Source organism: Petaurus breviceps, unplaced genomic scaffold, assembly GCF_028583685.1.
Source record: "Petaurus breviceps papuanus isolate PSGF00001 unplaced genomic scaffold, PetGlider_PUasm1.0 64, whole genome shotgun sequence".
In the NCBI taxonomy this organism is placed as follows: Eukaryota; Metazoa; Chordata; class Mammalia; order Diprotodontia; family Petauridae; genus Petaurus; species Petaurus breviceps.
In genome coordinates, this window is record NW_027186428.1 from 2,527,241 (window position 1) to 2,551,903 (window position 24,663).

Genomic DNA, 24,663 nt, shown 5'->3' on the forward strand with positions numbered 1-24,663 from the left:
GGTTGGGGAAGGCTTCACGTAGAAGGCAGAATTTTAGGCAAGATTTAGAGTAAGCTGACATGGTCCATAGTCTGAACCGAGGAAGAGCATAGCATCCATGTGGGATAGCCAAAGAAAATACTGGGAGTTGAGAGATCGAATGGTGTGATAGTCTTGGTGGTAGAATAATCCCTAGTCAAAGACTTCATGTCTGGGAGCAAGGTACAAAAAAACTGTAAATGTAGGTGTTCCCAAGATGCAAATTTCGATTGAACTCCAAGTCTTAAAAATGACCATTGTTTGCAAGGTTCTAAGACACCTCCAAAAGGCCCATGATGGAAAACTCTGTCCACATAGAAAGAATTACAGATTATGAATGCAAATCGAAGCATACTATTTGCTCTCTCTTTTTTGTTTTGTTTTGTTTCTTCTTTCTCTTGGTTCATTCAATTGCATATAATTCTTCTTTGCAATATGACTAAGTTGAAAATATGCTTAATGTGAATGTATATGTACAGCCTATATCAGATTGCATGCTATCTTAGGGAGGGTGGAGGGGAGGGAAAGGGAGAAAATTTGGAACTCAAAAACTTGCGGAACTGAATGTTGTAAACTAAAAATAAATAACTATTTTTAAAAAATGATCATTTCTGCTTTCTAGAACTCAAAGGATGTATTTTCAAATTCTCCTTCCAAAGCTTGCTAGCTCTGTGATCTTGGGCAAGTCATTCACGCTGAAATGGAGAGACTTGATGGCCCAGCTCTAGTCCTATGATCCTTCAACAATCTACCCTTCAATATTAAATGTTGATAATGATCTAGGGCTTCCTAGGTAAATTCAAGGTAAATATTGACTTGTTCCTGATACTCTTCTTTTTAGATTATAATATACTGACTATTATAAGCCCCCCAGAACAATGCTAAACCTCTGGAATGCATTCCAGGTTAATTCAGAAGAATTAACAGGAAAAAATAAGTGGGGAAAAAAAGTCTGATGTCTAGGCAGCTGGATGGACACACCCTTGTACTGATCCAGCAACACACAGATCTTGGACAGACACTGAAGATTGATAGTGAGCTCTGCCCAGAATTGAATAGGAAGAAGGGAATGTTATAATGTATTTTGAAAATTGCATCATGCTTTAAAAAGAAGCTAAGTTTGTCTCTCTCTTTTTTTTTTTAGGATTTAAAAAAAATAGTTCAGAGATTTTATTCTAATAGTTTTAATTACAATTCTTGTTTGTCGAAATGAAAACTAAAAACAAGTATACAAAACAGTTGATTACTAATTGTATATTGAAAACAGTAAGAGTTTAACAGTTCCAGCTTCTTTCAGTGTTTATCAAAACACAAAAGAAAAAAAACAAGTAAAGATCTTTTTTTTTTTCCAAATGGTAAATCTGATCCTTGTAGTAATGAGGGGTAGCAGAGGACATTTCACACGTATACAGATAGGGGGATTGTTCTAAAATAGAATCAAATACTTCTAGTCTTTTTTCAGGATTTTTGAAAAATGTTTTTATTTATTTTGAACTTAAATACAAAAAAACCCACACAAACAGAACATTTCCGTGTACACAGCACAATATGATTCAATATAAAACCATGAATTTCCATTTCACAGTTTACTTTTTAAATTATGTAATAAATACTACTCATCATTTTCAAAGCTACCCAGGTTTTTGTCATTCCTTCTAAGTTTTTTTTTTTCTGGACAATTTGCTTTTGTTCTGTGCAATCTTAATTTCTGATTTCTTGAAATAGCCCTAAAAAACAGGCTTTAAAAAGCTCATTGTCTTTAAATGGAACTACTTGACTTTAAACGCAACTCATTCAGGTTTTCACAGAATGGCCAATAATAGGCCCAGCCCAAGTCTCCTGGCTCTTTGTTTAAGCTTTTATTGGCTCCCAAAAAGTGTAAATAGCACTCAGAGGGTCTTCCTCCCCCAAAATGATATCTTTGGGATGGTGAATTGGGCCATCTTTTGTCTCAATTCTTTCCTAGCCCTTAATCATTGAATAGGCATTGCCTCAGAAAAATGGAGATCTGGGAAAGACCTTAATTCAGAAAGGCCAGAGTCACCCACTGTATCCCCTTGTCTCACCACTGGACTCCAAAGACCATAGAGGAGAGAGCTAGGCACAGCTCTGCCTCAGTCAAATCTAATTGGCACCAGCAAATTTGGACATTGGGCTCCTGATGTCACTGATCTGCTTTGAAAACGAAGGATGAACTACAAGTTCCAAGAAGTTCCTCCAGTTCTCTCTTCTGAGCTCACCTTGCCCCGACCCTTTAGTACTTCTTGTCTAATTATAATTGCAGTTATTTGTGTACATGCCACCTTCCTACTAGACTGTAAATCAGCTTTATAATGACAATAGACCATACTATTTTTACTCTTTATATCCCCAGCTCTAAATATTGTTCTCTATACATAGTAGGTATTTAGTAAATGTTTACTAGATTTAATTGAATAATTCTAAGGCCTTAAGGTAATGGGAGAAAGGGAATGGAGGCCAAAGGTCCAACCTCGGTCAAGTCAATTCTCCCTGTGTTTTTTTCAAGACCCAGAGGGGCAGACCCTGTCTGCCCTTGGAGAGTTCAGTCTATATGAGGAGACAGGACTCATTCACATGGGACAGCTCCGGAACTACTCAAGACCATGGAGGATGCCAGTCACAGACAATTAGGCTTACAAATGCTGACACACACCTTCCTTTAGCCCCAGAAAAGCAGAACTGGTCAGTGAGTCAGGGCTGGTCTTTCTACTTCTCTTTTCTTATCCCCTCCTCTTCCCCCTTCCCCAAACTTTCATGTTTTTCTTTCCCAATTTCCAGTGTATACATACCCTTTCATACCCTTCCCAATTTGATTCAATTAGTAACCATTTATTAAGTGACTATTATGTGAGGGATGAAGGATGCAGGTGCAGGCCACAGAGGATAGAGGGCCAGATCAGCAGTCAAGAAGACTTCAGTCATGCCTAAGACACAAGATGTGACCCAGGGCAAGTCCCTTAACTCCTCAGTGCCTCCAGGAAGTTTTGCGGGGTTCCAGGGAGTTTCAACAATGAGTTTCCTATATGAATGCACATGATAATGTGCAGGATATTGTGTTAACTTCTGGGTATGTAATCAATCAATCAACAAGCATTCACTGAACCCCTACTATGTGCCAAATGCTAGAGATTTGAGAATACAGGACATGCCTTTAAGGAGCTTACAAGTAGTCCCAGCAGCTGATGGGGGAGATCAGAAAGGTCTCATTTAGGAGCTGAGCTTAAAAGGAAATGAGAGAGTCTAAGTGGCAGAATTGAGGAAGGAGGATTGAAGGCAGAAGGCCTGTGCAAAGTTTTGGAGATGAGTCTTTGCATTTACAACTCCCTGCTCCTCCAGAAATTTATTGCTGGGGGAGGGGAGCAGTGATGGTGGAAGAAGGAATTTGTTGGGAAGGGATTTTTTTTCAAGGAGAGTATAACCTTACACAGAGGAATAATGTGAAATAAGATTGGAAAGGTGGGTTGGATCTAATTTATGGAAGGCTTTAAATACCCAGCTGATGGGTTTATTTCATTCTAGAAGCAGTAGGGAGCCACTGAAGGTTTGTGAGCAGAGGAGTGACATGGTCAGACCCTGGCAATTTGTAAGGGCACATGGATTTGAGAGGGAAGACACAAGTGGCAGAAGAATCCTTTAGAAGGCTATTTTACTGTGGTTCAGATTCAGGTTACAGTGGTTTTACAGGTTCAACAAAGAGGTGACAAGTGAGAGGAGAGGTTGAAGTTGGGAAAATTGTTCCCTGCCCTTCACTAGTTAGTCAATCAACAGATATTTATTAAGCTCTTCTTGTTCAGGAACTGTGCTCAATGCTGATTGATGATAAAAAAAAAAAATAGATAAAAATGAAAGTCCCCTCTCTGGAGATCACAGCATCTTCTATATTCCTCTTCTGTTCACCCTGACAAGGGTTAGGGGAGAAGCTCACTCATTTTCCTCTCAAGGAAGCCCTCAAATTACTTCAATACTGGAGGTGGGAAAAACCTACGGTAAGAACGGGATTTCAAGAGTCCAAGTGGTAGGTCATTACTGTGGTGGGTACTGGAATAGACCCGACAGGAACGAATGAGTTACTGTAAAGAGAGAATCCAGCAGACCTGCTACAGTAACCTACTCCAAAGAGAAGGGAGGGAGATGGAAGGTCTTATGGTATGGGAGACTTCAGTGTATGGGTGCAAGGCAACCAGAAAGAGGGAAGTCAGAAAGAGGAACAGGTTGGGGGTGGGGAATGATATCACAGGGGTCACAGTGGGTGGGTGAGTCTGGAGGGGACAGCTTACCATTTTACTGGCCACATCTGCTGCTATGGTCTGTGGTTTCCGAGGGAAGGAAAGAAGGGAAGGGATGATAAGAAGGGAGAGGTAAGAGTCAAGACAATTTAGAAAGAAGCATGAAAGTCCTTGGCGGAATTCTTGCGTGCAGAAGGGACTTTTCAGTTCTGTTCCCAGGCAATGAAAATTTGAGAGGCTTTGACAATAAGATGATGATGATTAATCATCGAGGGGCAAAGTACCCTGCTGGAAGAGGAAAGAGCTCCATGTCTGGAGTGGAAGGGCACTTGTATGAAGGGCCTTTAAATATGTATAGAGTGTATGCATCTTACATCCATCCTACACGACCACCTTGGCGAGTCACCTGACCGCCGGGCGCCTCAGTTTCCCCACATGTAGGTCGCTTCCCACTTCCAGTCCCATGAGTTTTTCCCACCGGCTTTCCAGAGCACGCAGGACGGCGCACGGACACCCGTGCCCTTCAGACTGACTGCATCGCACCGGACGCGCTCCCACGCCCGGACGGAGGCGGGCTCGGTCCCGCCCCAGGCCCGGGAGCCCGGTCGGGAGTCCCGGCGGCGGCGGGGGCTGGAGGCGGGGCCGGGGGAGGAGCCCGAGCCGCGGGCTCTGCGGCGTCAGTACTGAGCGCCGGGCCAGGAAGCCGAGCTTTCCCGGAGCCGCCGCCGCCGCCGCTGCCGCCGCCTCTCGGGACCACGTGCGGAGCCCGCCCGCGCCGAACCCCGCGGGACAGGGCAGGCAGGAGCCCCGCGCAGCCCCAGGTGAGGCTCCGAGGCGGGCGGGGCTGTGCCGGAGGAGCAGGACCCCGGGACCCCCAGCACCCCACCCCGCCCCCGCCCCAGCTCCGCGTGTCCTCAGCCTCCGCCCCTCAGAGCCTGCCGTGCCGTGGGGAACTTTAAGCATTATCCCGACCAGAGGCCTTCATTTGACAGTTGGGGAAAATGAGGCTCGGAAAGTCACAAAGTCTCTCCTATGCCCTTTGCCCACAGGCCTCAGTCCTTCCATCCCATTCTGTGCTCAGCATATATCCCAAGTTGGTCAGTTCGTGTACCCATCCCCCAAATGGGCATCTACTTCGTTTCCAAATCTTTCCTACCACGAAAAGTGCTGCTAAAAATATGTTGGTGTATGAAAGACCTTTAAATATACATTCACATACTTTATATGTATAGAATGTATGCATGTTTGTGTGGGGATAGTTATCCTGCCCAAAATACCAAAAATATATTGGGGTATAAAGGGCCTTTATCTCTCTACACACATATCACCACCTCCCTCAATTCTAACCCCTTAGAAACCCTCATTTCCTTTCAAGCTCAGCTCTTAAATGAGGTCCTTCCATCCCTAGCTGCTAGGGCTGTAAGCTCCTATGTCCTTGTCTTTGAATCTGGTATTTGGCACATAGTATTTCAGTGAATTTCTACATATGTCTATGAATGTGTATTACCCCTGACCATAATGCTAATAAGTTGGTGTATAAAGGGCCTTTAAATATATGTGTGTAATATTATATATAATACATACAAAGATAAACATGCATACTTTTTGTGTTACCGCTGCCCATAATACCCCATTCCCACTGTGTCCCCCTATGCCAGTCCCTTCAATCCCCAGCCTCTCCTGCCTGTACATCTTGCCTTCCATCTCTGGTTGTTTGGGGCCCTTTTCCCTGCTTGTCCACATTCTCGGCCCTCCCTGGTTCACCTGGCCCAGTTCCTGTTCCTGGTACAGGTTTCATGCAGTTTCCCCATCAGTATTTACCAGAACCCATTCTGATTCTTGTTTCTGGTTTATTTCCATATGCTGCATTTTAAAAGTACCCAGGGACCCGATGAAAAGTTGCCAATCTTGTAAGTGTTTGAGGGTGTTCGGGATGAGACATTTGGTGCCCTCTTTCCTGCTCCTTTGACCCAAAAGGGTCCTTGTCTCCCTACCTAGACTGTTAGTCCCCTAGGGATGGGGAACAATTGAACACAATAAACAAATCTTATCCTTTTCAAAGTACTCATTTAACTTGGCCTGTCTGTCAAACCTTCTGTATACTTATATACCTTCCCCTTGGTTTCTGACAGTGTTCTCATTTGGTTATCTTCCTGCCTATCCATTCCTTCTCTGAATCATTATCCATCTACCATCTATTAAGGAAGGAAGGAAACTAGCATTTATTAAGGACCTACTATGTGCTTAATAGTAGTGTGCCTAAGGTACTTAATAGTGACAGGTAATGTGCTAAGCACTGTACAAATAATAGCTCATTTGATTCTCACAACAACCTAGAGAGGCAGATGCTTATCCCCATTTTACTGTTATTATTATTATTTTTGCTTTTTTGGAGGGTAATTGGGGGTAAGTGACTTGCCTAACGTCACACGGCTAGTTTTTGTGTTAAGTGTCTGAGGCTGGATTTGAACTCAGGTCCTCCTGACTCCAGGGCCGGTGTTCTATTCACTGTGCCACCTAGCCTCCCCTTATCCCCATTTTACAATAGAAAAAACTGAGGCAGCCAGAGTTTAAGTGACTTACTCAAGGTCTCATAGCTAGTGAGTGACTAAGGCTGGATTTAAACTCAGGTCTCCCTGACTTCAGGTCCAGTGTTCTATCCACATTTGGATATATGGGTATCCCGTGAGACTTGGTTCTGAGGCCTCTTTTCTTCTCTCTACTCTCAGGGTTCTTATCAGCTTTCATGAGTTCAGATAATATCTCTATGAAGCATCTTTTAAAAATATGTACATTTAAATTTTTTATTTCATTAAATATTTTCCAAATGTTAAAACGTTTTGACACCAATTTTTAAATGTTTAAAAATTCTCTCTCTCTCTCCTGCCCCTCCCCTATCCCTTGAAAATGTAGTCTCTTCAATCAATATATTCGTCTCTAATCTCTGCCGAGATTCAGTCCTTAATCCCTAGAAGCCAATTGAATAAATTCTACCTGGATGTCCTAACCACATCTGAAACTCAGTTTATCCAAAACAATATTCTTATGTCCCCCCACCCCCCAACCCATCCCACTTCCAAACTGATGAATTTTCTGCACAGGACACCTCCATTCTTCAACCCATATTTGCAACCCTGCTGTCAACCTTGAATCTTTCCTGCATCTCAATCCAGCCTCCCCCACCCCATGTCCATTCAGTTGCCAAGTCTTACATATTTCTGTTTCCATATCTTACACTGTTCCCTTCCTCTCCACTCACATATCCTCTACTCTGCTTCAGGCTTTTTTCACCTCTGGCCTGAATTATTGGCTTCCTACCTGGTTTCCCTGCCTCTGGGTTATTCCCTCTCCAATCCATCCTCCACACAATTGATGTATTAAATTCCCTAATACAGAGGTCTCACCACAGCCATCACCCCTCCAGTTTGTTTCAACTCAGATGAAATAGTATATGGTCAAGCAATTTATAAGCTTTGAAGTGCTATAGCTGTCAGATACTATTATTACTTGTGATATATTAAAAAAAAGTTCAAGAGACATAGTTTCTGGGTAAGTGACAATTTTATTAATCTTGCTAGAAAATAATGAATAAAAGGGGTAAGTGACACTCCTGAATGCGAGACCCCTCACGGAACCCACTCAGGGCTTATATGCCCTTGGAAAGGTGGGTGTTCCTGAGCATAACAATCAACTCTTATTGATTAACAAGTAATGAGAGAATGTATATTATGAGAGATAGTTCTCTTCTAATGAAGAGATGTGACTTTGATTATGCCATTTACTTGCAGACCACCTCCAACCTTAGTGAATCTAGATAAAGGATCTACCCATACCTGAGCCTGAGTGAAACACAGTGAGCTGGAATTCACCTCAGATTAAATTCTTTGTAAGATTCTCTAGTTGGGGGGGGCGGCTAGGTGGTGCAGTGAATAAAGCAGGACCTGAATTCAAATCTGGCTGCAGATACTTAACACACTAGCCATGTGACATTGGGCAAGTCACTTAACCCCAATTGCCCTCCAAAAAAGCAAAAAAAAAAAATTCTCTAGTTGGATGGGGCAACAACTCTCCTTAGATAAGATGGTCGAGGTGGGGTAAATTTTTGGTCAAGGACAGACATTTTCTTAAAAAGGAAATAATCTGGATCTCTTCAATTAATTGGTTATTTAATAATCATTTCTCTCATAGTATAGAAAAATTTCAACATCTGCCTATTGCCTCCAGAATAAAATACAAACATCTCAGCCTAAGGCCTTAAAAAGCCCTCTACGTATGACTTATCTTTCCACATTTATTTCATATTGTTCCCCTTCACAAACTATTATTTCCAACCATGTTGACCAATTAGCTACTCCCTGACCTCAACATGCCATCTCCCTTTGTACAGGCTGTCCAGAATCCCTGAAACACAGCTTTAACTCCTGGAATTCCTAGCTTCTTTCAAGTCTTTCCTGATGACTGACTTCCTTCTCCCCCACTATCCCCTAGCACTAGTTAGGTCTCCTGGAATTATTTGTATTTAGTAGTATATATTCATGCTGTATTTCCTTCCAGGCCACCACTAGAATCTAAGTTCTTTGAAGGCAGAAAATATTTTAGTTCTGTCTGTTTTTGAAGCCCTAGCACCTAGCATAATGCCTTATATATTCTAGTTGTTTAATAAATGTTTGAATTGAATTGAATGTCAACATTATATAGTCAATCAATAAACATCTGTTCAGTTCCTACTATGTGCTAGGTTCTGTGCTAAGTATTAGGGATACAAAACAATGCAAAAGACCTCCCCTTAAAGAGCTCATTCTAATGGGAAGAGATAACATGCAAATAAGTATATATAAATAGACTATATACAGGATAATTTGGAGATACTCAGCAGAGGACAGGCACTAGAATTAAGGTGGATAGGGATATATCATCTCTTATATCCACATATCCATCCCTCACCTCTCTCCTGAGCTTCAGTCCATAATTGCCCAACTGGATCCTTTACTCCCCTTCCCTCTCTAAATCAACCCTGTCCTTCAAGGCCCCCTCTAGTATACCTCCATCATAAATTCAGCCCTGACTACTCTGGTTCACCAAGATGTCTCAGGTTAATGTTTGTTAAGCCCCTACATCTGCATCTCAGTTACTCAGCTTTGTCTACATTGTTTCCTTGGCCTTGTACTTGGAATCACTAGGTTTGGGGAGAGGGGTGGGAGCAAAGGAATAAGACCCAGTCTCTGAACTCTTGCAGTTCACAATATAATAAACATCAACGTAGAGTATTATAATACAGAATGATACATGTTAAGTTTATTGGAAAGATGCAGAGTAAGTAGTCTTTGGGATCTGAAAGGGAAGGACATTATCTACTGGGAGGAGGGGGAGGCTGCAGAATTTGGGAAGACGACACTTAGGAGAGCTGTGAAAGTCTCAGTCTTCACGTCAGCAAAATGGGAATGATAATACTTGTATGACCTGCCTCTCAGGGTCCATGGGAAGAAGAAATTTTTTAAAAGCTTAAGGGTCCTATTAATGGAAAGTTTATTATTATTCTTATTGTTGGATGAGGTTATAGTTGAGCTAGAAGATGGAGGTTTTGGTAAGCTTTATGGTATTTATGCTAGAACCTTCCACTGGAAGCAAGAAACTGTGTCCTTTGTCTGAGCTAGAACTCATGGTTCTGGTCCTCTCCGGCACAGACTTCTATATTTATACAACTTTGTTCTTTCTTTCCAGAAGGACTTGGGTAGAGGCCTCTACCATGAGTTTCGTTGAGTATGAAGAGCTCATTAAAGAAGGGGATACGGCCATCATTTTCTTGGGCCATGGCTCCATGTTCCCCGTGCAAGTCCAGCGTGGGGCTCAGACCCAGACCAAATATGGTGTAATCCGCCACTCAGCTCATCTCATTGGCCAACCCTTTGGCTCCCGGGTGACCTGCAGCAAGGGGGGCTGGGTATATGTGCTCCATCCCACCCCTGAGCTCTGGACCCTAAACCTCCCACACCGAACCCAGATCCTCTACTCCACAGACATCTCCATCATCACAATGATGCTGGAGCTGAAGCCTGGCTCCATTGTCTGTGAATCAGGTGAGCTTAACACTGGAAAGGGTGACGTCAATTTACACTGGAATGATATGTCAGCAAATTTTGGAAATTGAATGCTGTTTGAAGGGGGGCTTACCTACCAACGAAGTCTTTTATAAAAAAAAAATATTTCCCTATCTTCTATTCTCTCTCTGTCTCTTTTTTTTTTTTTTTTTGCCTTTTAGAGGGCAATTGGGGTTAAGTAACTTGCCCAAGGTTACACAGCTAGTTTTTGTGTGTGGATGTTAAGTGTCTCAGGGCAGAACCGAACTCAGGTCCTCCTGACTCTGGGGTGGCGTTTTACTCACTGCACCACCTAGCCCCCCTGCTGTCTTCTATTCTTAACCCTCAGTTTCTTCACATTGTTAAATGAAGGCATAAGACTAGTTTCACAGCAAAGTAAGTCATAGGTTTTTAACTAGAACAGACCTTCACTGCAATTTAACAGTTGTGAATTTATCTGAAGGAGATCAGACTTTAGGTAAGGCGGGATACCTGTATTCATGGAGTTTAAAGTCTATTAAGGGGGAGAGATATATAACACAATATTACATATTAGGTACATTATCAAGATACAAAAAAAGTACAATGAAATCCAAAAAGGAAGTCATTACATACCAGGGAGTATCAGGGAAGGTTTCTCTGGCATTTCAGTTGGGCTTTAAATAAGGGTTTAGAATTTTTTTTAATTTTTTTTTCTGAGGCAGTTGAGGTTAAGTGACTTGCCCAGTGTCACATAGCTATTAAGCTATTAATCTGAAACTGGATTTGAACTCAGGTCTTCCTGACTCCCAGGTGGTATAAGAGTTTAGAATTTAACTAATAAAAGAAGGGAAGGGAAGACCTTCTAGATATAGAAGAATCAGCTAGTCCATAAATGTTTAAGTACCTGCTGTGTACCAGACACTGTTCAAAGTGCTGGGAATGTAAAAAAAGGTAAAAGACAATCCTTACCTTCAAGGAGCTTGTAGCCTAATAAAAATAAAGTAAACATTAGCTCATTTGATCTTCACAACAGCCCTGTATGGTTGGTGCAGTTATTATCCCCATTTTACAATTGGGGAAGCTGAGGTGGACAGCAGTTATGTGACTTGCTTAGTATGCTTAGGAAGCATCTGAAGCCAGATTTAAACTGAAGTCTCCCTGACCTCAGGTCCAGCCCTTTATCCATTGCACCATCTACCAAGCTCAACTAAGGTATGATGGTGAGAAAATATAGGCCTCCTCTAGGAGATCTAAGGTTATACTGGTAGTAAATAGCAAAACCAGATTCTTTGACTACAAATATATGCTTTGGTCACTACCCCACAATGCCTTCTTCAGCATCTGGGGCAGAGAAGAGGTGACCCTGAGTATGCAGTTTCTCCTTTTTTGGGACTCCATTCCCTTATCTATAAATTGAGAAGATACAGCTAGACAATCTCATCAGATTCCTTCTGGCTCGTAATCTGATCCTTCTAACTGAGATTCCAGAAATCCAATGAATGAATGAGTAAAAAAGTGCCAACTCCTGCTTGGCAGGAAGGTGGGCTGCCCAGCACTTTCTCTACTTCCTGGAGACATTCCAGAAGCCTCTTTCTCTGCCCCCAGGGAGCCTGATTAGAATGAGTCATCTCCTCTATTTTTCCTCACTGTTCCTACTATTTCTTTCTGGTTTTTTTTTTAAAGCAATTGGGGTTAAGTAACTTGCCCAAGGTTACACAGCCATTTTTTTCTGTGTGGGTGTTAAGTATCTGAGGCCGGAACTGATCCCGGGTTCTCCCAACTCGGAGGCCTGTGCTCTTACTCACTGCACCACCTAGCCGCCCCTGTTCCTACTATTTCTGCCCAGAGTGAGTGAGTATTTTTTAAGGGTCAATTCACTAAACAAAGAGAAAGGCAAATGCATTAACTAAAAGTTCCCTAGCCTGGGAATCAGGAGAACTGTGTCTCTGACACTGACTGACTTATTCTCTGTGACGTTGGGGAAAGTCATTTCTATTTTATAGGTCTCAATTTTCCTCTCTGCAAACTATGAGGAAACTGTTACCCTCAACCTGTCATTCTCCCAGGGCTTTTTTGGGACTCTGGGTGGGAAGTGTGTTTCCTGAAAAGATCTTAGACCCCCTTCCTAGTCTTGGGAGGTAGATGGGAGAATGAATGAGGATTGATGTTCTCTCATTCTGCCATGTATCAGTCAAGGCCTGGCTGCCTGCCAGACCCCTGTTGGAGCTTCCATCTGTCCCTTTCCCTAATCTGGTTGGTGTGGGCTTCATGGACCTGATAATAATGATATTTTTTTGATATTCTTGTATGTGAATGTAACATTTAATCATTTGTAAAGCTTATTTCCATCTGCCACCTCATTTGATTTTCACAATAATCCTATTGGTGTGTGTGTGGGGGGGGGGCGGTACATAAGGTAGAAGTAGTAGTTAGTCACTATTTTTAAGATGTTGATATTTTTAAGATATTGAATGTTGAAATCCTCCCTGGTCTGATGGGTTCAGTTGAGCAAATCTTCTGAGTGAATGTTGCTGTCTCAGTGAATTTGTTGTCCGTGCGATAGAATGGAAACTCCTTGAGGTCAGGGACTGTTTCATTTGTGTCTTTGTGATTCTCCACTTGCTGGTCATGCTTAATAAATGCTTGTTTAATTGAATCCAGTTCATCCTCCTGAATTCAGCTGTAGGTAAGGAAATTATGGAAGGAAGAGAAATGGAGAAGGGGACAGAAGGTATGAAAGAGAGGGAGAGAGATGGAGAGAAGATAAAAGGAATTAGAGGTGGAGAAAAAACAGGAAGAATGAGAGGGGGGAGAGTAGACAGAAGGAAAGAGGGAGAGGGAGAGGAGAGAGAGATGGAGAGGAAATAGAAGGAATGATAGAAATAGAGAGAAGATAGAGAAGGAAAGAAATATGGAGAGGAGACAGAAGAGGAATGAGAGAGAGAAGAGGAAAGAAGGGGCCGCTATTTATTAAGGGCCTGTTATATACTAGAGATACAAATATGAAAGTGGTCCTAGGCCTTGTATTTAAGAAGCTTACACTCAGTTAGGAACTCCCAGCACATACAGAAGAAAGGTGGCCTGGGCAACCACAGGGCTGTTAATTGGAGTCTTAGGGCAGTAGATTGTAGGCCCTTTCCAAGAAGCAATGTAGTCCTGATTTGATTAGTAGTGTTGATTGAGGAATGCTAAGAATAGCAGAAAAGTAGTATTGATTTCTTTTATGTTACAACAGAAAGAGACATAAAGTTGCTGGGGTGGGGGCCCTTTTGTCCTGGTGGAAAACTGGATATAAAGTGAAACATGACCAGTTAGATTAGATGATGGATTATGGGAGTTTTCACTTACTCATCTACCAGTCAGACAGCTCAGCCTGTTGCATGGCATGGTCTTGAGTTTCCTTACTTATCACCCTCCTCTGGATCCACTCTAGCTTTTCCAAGTCTTAGAATTGAACTCTAGGTATGGTCTGACCTGGGGAGAATTATAGTGGGACTATTACTTTTCATATTCTGGACCCCTACGCCTCTTTTGGTGCTACCATATGATAATTGTAGATTTCATGAGCTTGTGGTCCACTAAAATCAGCAGATCTTTTTTTTCATAGGAACTGTTGTCTTGCCAGTTCTGTACTTGGGAAATTCATATTTTGACCTTGATATGTATTTGTGTAAAATTTAATTTCATTATCATGTCATTTTAACCTATCCAAATCTCTTTGCATGCTAACTCCATCATACAGCCTGTTAGCTATCCCTCCTGACTGTCATCTCTAGATTTGATAAGCATATATCATCTTTGCCTTCATCCAAATCCTTGACAAAATATTGAACACTACGGGACTAAGGTTGGCTTCATAAGGACACTCAGCTATAGACATCTCCAAGTTGACATCAGGCTACTATAATTTCTCCAGCTACAAGTCACTTAAGCGGTTCTGAATTCACCAAACCTTACTCTTCCTTATTAGCCTGTGTCTCTCTATCTTATCCACAAAAATGTCCTCAGAAACTGTCAAAAGCTTTGTTGAAGTCCACATCAACTATATCAATAGCAATCTCCCGATCTGTTCTTTTGTGGGAGTAGGGACGAAGTTAGCCTGGCATGACCCATTCACTTTCTTTTTTCTTTTTTTTTCACTTTCTTTTCTAGTACAGCAAACATCCCTTTACTGATGTAGTTTAGCTTTTGCCAGGAATTGAAGTCAATCTCTCTGGCCTGTTAAGGTGAAGATTTTCTTCTCTGTTTTTTTGGGATGTTTTGTCTTCTTTTTTTTTTTAATTTGGACATTCACCCTTCTCTAGCCCTCTGTTACTCCTCTTGTCCATGACCTTTACAAGATCACTGGCAATGGCTCAGGAATCGCCTCCATTGCTGCCACTTCTTTTTTTTTTTATTTATTTTTTATTAATTTTGAACTTAAAGAAAAAAAAAAGAACATTTCCATGTATACACAGCACAACCTAAAAAAGAGGATTCACTATAAAACTATGAATTTATATTTCACACTGTTTGCTTTTTTGAAAAACTATAGAAAAGTACTACTTATTGTTTTCAAAGATACTCTGCTTTATAAGCTTCCTTCTACATTTTTTTTCATTCTCTTCTGTGTACTTTGTACCTTTTTCCCCCTATCCTATGTACTTCTGTTTATCTCTGGAGGCAAATAGCATCTTCCTTCATAGGACCTTTGTAGTTAATTTGGATATTTTTAGTGCTCAAATACTCAAAATAACTTAGTTACTCAAAGTTGTTCTTAAAACAATATTGGTGGGGGTGGCTATGTGGGGCAGGGAATAGAGCACCTATCCTCAAGTCGGGAAGACCTGAGTTCAAATTCAGCCTCAGATGCTTAACACTTACCAGCCATGTGACTTTGGGCAAGTCACTTAACTGCAATTGCCCTGCTTTCCCCCCTCCAAAAAGAAAAAAAAAACAATATTGCTGTTACTGTGTACAGTGTTCTCTTGATTCTGTTCATGTTGCCCTTCATCATTTCATGTAAGTCTTTCCATGTTTTTCTAAAATCAATGAGCTCATCATTTCTTATAGAACAGTAGTATTCCCTCACAGTCATATACCACAACTTGGTCAGCCATTCCCCAATTGGTGGTCATCCCCACAATTTCCAGTTCTTTGCCACCACAAAGAAAACTACTATAAATATTTTAGAATATATAGGGTTCTTTTTTCCTTTTTCCCTAATCATCTTGGGAAACAGACCTAATATGGTATTACTGGGTCAGAGGGTATAGGAAGTTTAATATCACTAGGGGCATATTTACAGATTGCTTCCCAAAGTGGTTGGTAAAAAAATGGTTGGCCTGATTTACTTTTAACCATTATTTCCCTAATCCACACCTTTTAAGAGTCCCTCTTAAATTATATCTTATTATTATATATTTACTTGTAGTTTACAAGATTGATTTCCACAATTCTTTAAGTTTCAGATTTTCTCTCCCTCCCCCCCACGGCAGCATACAATCAAGTATGTAGTATCTGCAAATACTTTCACATTAGCCATTAGTAAGGTTATAAAGAAGGCTTGTATCAGCTGGAATGAACGATGGGAAAGAGGAAACAAAACCAAACAAGAAAAAGAAAAAGAGCAGGTAGTTTGCTTCAATCTGGGTTCAAACTCAGTTCTTTCTAGTTCTTTCTCTGGATGTAGACATCTCTCTCCATCATGAGTCTTTTGGGGTTGACATATAACCCTGGATTGTTGAGAAGAGTCCAGTCTATCAAAGTTGGTCATCACACATATGTTGTGTCTGTAATTGTGTACAAATTTCTCCTGCCTCTACTTTTCTCACTCAGCATCAGTTCATATAAGCCTCTTCAAATATGAAGTCCGTCTGCTCCTTGTTTCTTATAGCACAATAGTATTCCATAGCATGCATATACCACAACTTGTTCAGCCATTCACCAATTGATGGGCACCCCCTTGATTTCCATTTCTTTGCCACCACAAAAAGAGCTGCTATAAATATTTTTGTACATATGGGTCTTCTTCCAACTTCTATGATCTCTTTGGGATACAACCGTAGAAGTGGTATTACTGGATCAAAGGGTATGAAATTATTTATAGCCCTTTGGGCATAATTCCAGATTGCTCTCCAGAAAGGTTGGATCAGTTCACAACTCCACCAGCAATGCATTAGTGTACCAGTTTGTCCACATCCTCTCCAGCATTTGTCATTTTCCTGTTTTGTCATCTTAACCAATCTGACTGGTGAGATGTGGTACCTCTGAGTTGTTTTGATTTGCATTTCTCTAATCAATAGTGATTTAGAGCATTTTTTCATATGCTTATAAATATCTTTAATTTCTTCCTCTGAAAACTGCCTGTTCATATCCTTTGATCATTTATCAATTGGAGAATGACTTGTATTCTTACAGATTTGACTCAATTCTCTGTATATTTTAGAAATGATTCCTTTATCAGTGACATAGGTTGTAAAAATTCTTTCCCAATTTTTCACTTCCCTCCTAATCCTGGTTACATTGGCTTTGTTTGTACAGAAGCTTTTCAATTTAATGTAATCAAAAGTATCCATTTTGCATCTGATTATTTTTTAATAATTATTTTAGTATAGCTGTTTCCTTTATAATCCTATATGTTTTACTGGTCTTTTTGTAAACCCTTTGACACCTACTTTCCTGAAATCTAGTGTTCCTGTCAGACTATGCCTTCTCTTTCAAAAATTCTAGGACAAAACAGTCTTTCCTTAACCCTACTAAAAGTCCCTTCTAAAAGTCCCTCCCATATCCTGCCCCCTTGCCCTGCCCTCTTATTTCTTTATAAATTTAGAAGACTTTTATGCCCTTCTAGACATTATGTTGTTCTCTAACCCGATTCTGTTGAGAGTAAGGTTCTAACACTACCAGCCCTCCACCTCCACTTGCTTCTTCTATATCAGTTCTTCCCTTTATGCCTCATTTATATGAGATAATGGCTCCTTTTTACCTCTCCCTTCCCAGTTTTATTTTTTAGAATCAACCCATCTTATTCAGCTCAGCCCAAGCTTTTCTTTCAAACTACCCAAGTAATGACGACAGTCTTAAGAGTACTGAAAGCATTTTCACATGTAAGAAGTAAACAGTTTGACCTTATTGAGTTCCTTATGATTGATCCTTGATGTTTACCTTATGTTTCTCCTGAATCTTGTGTCAAATTTTCTATTAAGTTCTGGTCTTTTTTGTCACAAATACCTGAAAGTTTTTCAGGTCGTTAAATGTCCATTTATTTTTCATTCAGGATTATACTCGACTTTTCTGGGTATCTGCTGCTTCTTTCACACTGTTGGAATGGATTGTATCTGTGCTTGGTTGCTTGAGGACAGCTTTGGGGCTCTCTCTATATTGTCCCCCACTTATTTGGGGGTTCAGCTCCCTGTTAGCTGTTTTTGTGACCTTCAGCAGACATAAAACAAAAGAAGAGCTGAGCTTCCTCATCATCATGGTTTTATTCACCCCAGATAGTGATCAGGTCCCAACTTCAAGCCCCCACTCCCTCTACCACGGAATAAAAGCCCTTTTGCTGCCCTTAACATTCCTCAGCAACCTCTGCACATTCTGAGCTTCAGTGTTCCTTAATGATTCTTACAAGAACCGTGCTGTGTTTTCATGGTCAACCTCAGTTACGTGCTCTCTTTTTCTATCTTCTCTAAGTTGGTGGACAAGTCATCTGTTATCCACAACTGGTCTCTGTAAACCACTCTTCCTTTTATTCCTCATCAGAATTGTTTCTCTTTGTTGTCTTCAGAATTTCATTCTTGCCCTCTCTCCTCACCTGATGGATTTGGAATTAGATTACGTAGGTCCAAATACTGACTGCTCTTTTATACCTATGTAACCCTGGACAAGTCAGGTCACCTTATGTTTCTTGTAAATTGAGGAGGTTGAACCAGGTCAGGGGTTCTTCATCTGGGACCCATGAATATGTTTTTTGAAAATATTTTATCTTAATAACTATTTCAGTATAGCTGATTTCTTTTATAATCCTACATGTTTTACCAGTCTTTTTGTAAACCCTTTGATACCTACTTTCCTCAGATCTGGTGTGCCTGTCAGACTATGCCTTCTCTTTCAAAAATTCTAGGACAAAACAATCCCTTATCTCCAAGGTTCTGTTTCTTACTCCAGCAACCAGTTTTCTCATCGTTCATTAACAGCAGATCCAGAATAGCAGTTTCCTTTATTGTTTCCACCATCTTTTGAAGAATGAAATTCCAAAGTCAAGCCAAGAATGTGTCATCTCCTCTGCTTTTGGCAGAGAGAGCCCCAGCACATGTCTGCATAATTGAAGTTTCCATTACTACTATATCATGCGTCCATGCTGGGTAATGAGCTCCCCATCACCAGAGTTCTTCAAGCAGAGTCTGGGTGACATCTTGTTGGGAATGTCAGAGACAGGGACTACTACTCAGGTACAGGTTGGAATATGACCTCTTAGGGGCCCCTGCAGCTCTGAGATTCTGTGGCAGGGCCAGAGCTCTTGGTCTAAGTACCATGGATACAGTCTAGCCTTGGCTATACATGAAATGAGGGCAGAGAGAGGCGGGGAAGGAAAGGGAGATGGAAAGAGAGGAGAGAAGAATCCCATAGTATTTGGAGTCTGGAGATCTGACTTAACTGTATGACCTTGGGAAAGTGTTCTCAGTTTCTCCCAGTATAAAATAAGGGGGTTGGACTATATGATTTCTAAAACCCTTTCCAGGTCTGACCATCTCGCCTCTATTTCATGTTCTAAGGGCACTACCAGCTACAATTCTGTGATTGTCTGGTCAGTGAGCCTGTAGCAAAGTGGCCCAGGTCTATCGCTTAGTGTGGTCTCTCTGCAGATAAGGACCGAGAGCCTTGCTTCCCACTGGAAGGCACTGCTACCATCTGTAGGGAAAACATTAGTGGCGAGATTTAAGCAGCTGGGGCTTTTGCTGAAGCTTTTCCCTTTCTGCTCTGAGGGGCTATTTCTAAGCTGGTGTGGTCCCTTTAAAAGATGGTTTGGTTTTGGTAGGGACTTGGAGCATTGAATGGGCCCTTTGTTTGAGGTCTGTTGTCATCCTGCGTTTCCTGTCGAGGATTGTAGTGTGTTGTGTTGGGGAGAGCAAATTTAGAGTAGAAAAGGCTTTTGATGGTGTAAAAGGGCTGTCTCTCCCTTATCAAAGACTAGTACATAATGTCAACACTGGAAATACTTTGCATAAATATAATGTGATGGCCAGAGAGAGCCCTGGAGTATAGGTTGTCCTCATATTTGGAAGGGACCTCAAAGATAATCTAATCCAGCCATTTTATTTTTAAGAACGGGAAACTGAGGCCCAAAAAGGGAAAATGATTTGTCCAAGGTCACACAGCAAGTAAGGGCCAGAGCCAGGACTTGAACCTACATCTTGACTCCCAGCCTAGATATATTTTTACCCTAGCATCACTATACCCCATTAGACCCAAGCTGATTTTTGGAGAGGGAGGTCAGGCCTGTGGTTTCATTCTGTTAAGACCTAAGGCTGAGCTTGTGGTGCTCTCCCAGGGAGGGACTCAGAATCACAGAATGTCAGAATTAAAAGGGACTTCCCAGCTCCAATTTTGTGATTCCCATGGGCAGTTTTTCAACATAGCAAATTGACCATGGCCATAGGGCCTAAGGCTTGGTTGGATCTGTTTCTAGATAATGAACAGTCTTGCTCCCGGTCACATCCTTATTACTGATAATAGATCTTAGAGACCTTCTAAGCCCTGTCAGTTTTCAGCTAGGGAAACTGAGGTCTAGAGAGGAGAAGCGACTTGCCTAAATTTGTGACACAGGTAGATTTTAACCTAGATTTTCTGATTCCCATGTCAGGTCATTTTCCGTTACAGTATGATAAAGATGCCTTTGTACTCTTATACATACAAAAATGGCAGAGGAGGCAGAGGAGGAGGTGGGGCAGCCTGGATCCAGACTGTCCTTGCCTGACTCGGAGCTAGATTGGGACCTGTGTTTCAAAAGAGGAATTAGTCACTCAAGGAAGGAGAGCAGAGAGCTTTTCCCTTTCTACTCAGCCAGCTTCTCAGAGTTGAAGCCCTTCAAGGAAGAAAGGGGTAACTGAGTAGTGGGAGGGATTGGAATAATGATGAGGGTTTAGAACAATGCTTGTTCAGATAGGGGCCCCAGCCCCAGGGTCACCCAGCATTTGTGGGAAGCTCTGTCTCGTGTCTTTTTTTTTAACTGATGTTAGGAGCTTTTGATGTTGCAATTATGAATCCTAAATCATTTCTCCAACTGAGGGAATCTTCCTTCTCTACAGCAATTTTGACTGACAGTCTAGAGATGTAGACCTTCCTCTCAGTTTTGCCTGGCACTCATTGTATAATTTGGAGTCAAAGTCCCTCATTACAGAATGAGGACTATAATCCTGCTTCCCTCTAAGGTTCCTTATGAGTATTTGGAAGATAGGAGTTGCCTTCAGCACCCATCTGAACCTAGGGTTCCCCTCCTTAGTGTCTTCTATTTGGTAGGGGGGAAAATATCCCAGATCTGCCTGAAAAACAGTAATATTTTTAAAAAATGGGTTTTTTTGTTGTCTTGTTTTTACATCACCTTAATTTTTTGATATTCTTCATCACTCCCCCTCTGAAAGAGACATTCTTTATAACAAAGAATAAAAAAAAAAGAAAAAAAACAGTTGGCGAAACTAATCAACACAGCACCTGATGTAGTCAATAATCTATAAACATTTATTAAGCCCCTATTATTACCAAGCACTATACTAAGTGCTGTAGATATAAAAAGAAGCCAAAGATATTCCCTGCCCTCAAGGAACTTACATTCTTAGTGGGGAAGACAACTTGCAAAGAAATGTATACAAGTTGAATCTATCAGTCTCCTAGATTATGAAATTTCAGGTGATGAACTTATCCTAGGGGAAAGCTATTTGTCGGTGGGCTGTTCCCCCCTCTCCCCCTTAGATTGTAAGCTCCTTGGAGGCAGGAACTGTCTTTTGTCTCTTTTTGTATCCTTAGCCCTTAGCACAATGCCTGAAACATTTGTTGTTGTTCAGTCTTGTCTGACTCTTAAGGCAGAGATACTGGAGTGGTTTGCCTTTTCCTTTTCCAGTCAGTTAAGGCCAACAGAGGTTTAAGACCCTTGCCTAGGATCACACAGCTAGTAAGTATCTGAGGGTGGATTTGAACTCCGATCTTCCTGACTCTAGGCCCAGAGCTCTATCCACTGAGCTACCTAGATGCATCCTACCTGCCACATTGTAGGCAGTTAATAAATGTTTTTGATTGATTGATTTCAAAATCCTCCAAAGAAGGGAGTTAGGTGTATCTCATTCCTAAGACCAAACTGGTCCATTCTAATTTCACAGAATTCAGTTTTGATTCCATTTCCATTGTTACTATTTACTATATACTATATACTATTTACTATATACTATGTACACATTTCCATTGTTACTATTGTGTACATTTTCTTCGTTCTGTTTATTTCACTTTGTATCAGTTCATAGAAGTCTTCCCATGCTTCTTTGTCATCTTCATTTTCACTGTTTCTTTATAGCACTATAATACCGAGTTTCTCAAAAGTAGCCATTTAAATCTTTAGTAGCTTAAAGCGCCCTGTATTCTATTACATTCACATGACACAATTTATTCAGCCATTTGCCAATCAGTGGATGTCATCTTTGTTTCCAGTTATTGGATAATATCCAAAGTGTTGCTACCAAATATTTTAGAGTATGTGAGACCTTTCTTTCTTTGACCTCCTTGGTGGGCATATAGTTAGCAGTGAGTATCCTTAGGTCAAAAGGAGTGGACGTTTTGCTTACTCTCATAGCATACTACTAAATTGGTTTCCTGAATGTTTTGTCAACCTGAAGGAAGCAGCCCCTAACTGTGGGTGGCTGGATCCTCAACAAAGTAGGCTAGAGACAGAAGAGTCAGGAATCAAACAGAAGTTTAGTTTCAAAGTTAGGGAAACTTTGCAAGCAAGGATATGTTCTGGAACCCCACCTGCAGTGGTGGGGAGGACCCACTCCAGTGTGGGCAGATCTCAGTACGTATACCTATGGCTATGCAGTGAGCTTTAACCCTTATATTACAATGAGGGCTAACACCAACAATGAGACAAGTTTGATTCATAGCAGAGTTTCATGACCAGAACTTGTTCAAGTTTGTCCAGTGTTATAGCTCAGAGAACACCTGGCTGGTCAAAGCAATACAGTAATTATGTGATTTTGCCAGAGAATGAGATCATTCAGGGGGTGAGCACAAAGGATTGCTCAGGGCACAGTCTGCTTGCTGGGCCTTAGCCCAAACAGGGGGTCTCCTAATATCTTGACAGGTTCCACCATTGGTTTATCCTTGTGCCTATTTTTCCACATCCCTCTAGCAGTGGCTTTACCAATTTGTTTGGTGTGAGATAAAATTTCCAAGTTGTTTTGACTTAACGCTTTCATCTCCTAGACTCCTACCCTGGAGCCCTGATGTTTTGATAAATGAATAGCTCCCAGAACCCATTATTTCATTTTTTTTTTTTTTGCTGCTTTAAGTAACTTGCCCAAGGTCACAGGCTAGTTTTTTTTTTATGTGTGTTAAGTGTCTGAGGCCAGATCTGAACTCAGGTCCTTCTGACTCCGGGGCTGGCTCTCTACTCACTGCACCACCTAGCCACCCCTAGGACCCATTATTTTAAATGAAATGAATATGGCTTCACTTCCCAACCAATTTCCTTTCAACCAAAATCCCCCTCCCTGTTCAGTGTCTTCTCTCACTGTGAGAAAGTTTGCTCCTTGAGAGCAAGGACTGTTTTTAGTTTTATATTCGTATCTCCCAGCCCTTACTTAGCCAATGGTTGGCACATAGTAAGCACTTAACAAATATGATTTTGGAAAAAACAAAACAAAACCAAAACCCTTTTACATTTGTTTACAGCTTATGATGTTTTTAAAAATTTTTTGTTCATATCCTTTGACCATGACTTTTGTTGTTATATTTTTGTGTCTTTATTTATCTTGGATAAGAAACATCAATATTTGATGTAAAGATTCTTTCCCATTTGACCTCATCTGTTCTTATCCTCATTGCACTGATTTTGTTCCTGAAAAAGCTTTTCAATTTCATGCAGTCAGAATTATCTATTTTGCCTTTCTTCTGTGATTGATTATCTCCGTCTTTTGTTTAATTAAGAATTCGCCTAATAGCCATAGCTAAGAAGATCCCTGATTGGGTTCTCTTCTAATTTTTTTTAATAGTATGTGATATTTAATATTCTGGTCCCTTATTCATTTTGATTTTATTGTGATATGGTCAGGTGGTGGATCAGTGGATAGAACATTGGGCCTTGTGTCAGAGAGACCTGAGTTCACATGAAGCCTCAGACACTAACTCTGTGACCCTGGACAAGTCACTTAACCTCTATCTGCCTCAGTTTCCTTGAATATAAAAAGGGAATAATAATAGCATAATAATAATTGTGAGATTCAAAAAAATAATATTTATAAAGTGCTTAGCATAGTGTCTGGCTTATGATAGGAGCTTTATAAATATAAATACTAGCTATTGTTACTATTACTGCTATTGTTATTACTGTTGCTGCTGTTTTGCTGGTCTAAATCTATCCACACTGCTTTTCAGTTTCCCAGAAATTCTTGTTGAATAATTTATATTCTTAGGTTTATTGAACACTGGGTTATTGAGCTTAATTGCTTTTGGTTCTTTTTTTTTCTAGTCTGATCCATTGATACACTTTTATACTTTTTAACTAGTCTCAAAATAGTTTTTTTACAATGCCTGTTTTAGTCAGCAAACAGTCCCTAAACATTTATTAAGCTTCTGTTATTACCAGGCACTGTGCTAAGTGCTAGGGGTACAAAAAGAGACAAAAGGTAGACCCTGCCCTCAAGGGACTTAGTCTAATAGGGAAAGAACATGCCAAGAAATGTAGAGGGGCTGAATCTCTCCACTAAGATGAGATCTCTGGTGATGAATGGTTCTATTCGATTGTAAGCTCCTCAGGCAGGAACTGTCTTTTGCCTCTTTTGTATCCTTGGCCCTTGGCATGACTGTCACTATTTTTTTTTTTTTTTTGCTTTTTGGAGGGCAATTGGGGTTAAGCGACCTGCCCAAGGTCACACAGCTAGTTTTTGTGTTAAGTGTCTGAGGTGAAATTTGAACTCAGGCCCTTCTGACTCCAGGGCTGATGCTCTATTCACTGGGCCACTTAGCCACCCCTGGTGACGGTCACTCTTGTCCTTATTGTTCTGTTGTATCTGAGTCTTCTGACCCCATACTGTCTGGGGTTTTTTAGGCAGAGATACTGCCATGGTTTGCCATTTTCTTCTCCAGGGAATTAAGGC

At 41.0% G+C, this 24,663-nt stretch overlaps 1 protein-coding gene across 3 annotated transcripts in view; it reads left to right on the forward strand.

Moving 5' to 3' along the window:
* Positions 1 to 4,003: 4,003 nt before the first annotated feature.
* Positions 4,004 to 24,663, forward strand: part of TRMT61A (tRNA methyltransferase 61A) — a 52,063-nt gene continuing 31,403 nt past the window's right edge. The window contains exons 1-2 of one of the 3 annotated variants that reach the window (XM_069103776.1): positions 4,004 to 4,025; positions 9,987 to 10,342. In XM_069103776.1, the coding sequence (XP_068959877.1) occupies positions 10,012 to 10,342 (331 nt within the window). In that variant the 5' untranslated portion in view covers positions 4,004 to 4,025; positions 9,987 to 10,011. Of the gene's footprint in view, positions 4,026 to 4,944; positions 5,087 to 9,986; positions 10,343 to 24,663 lie in introns of those variants that run through there. The other 2 variants (XM_069103774.1, XM_069103775.1) reach the window with 2 other exon arrangements.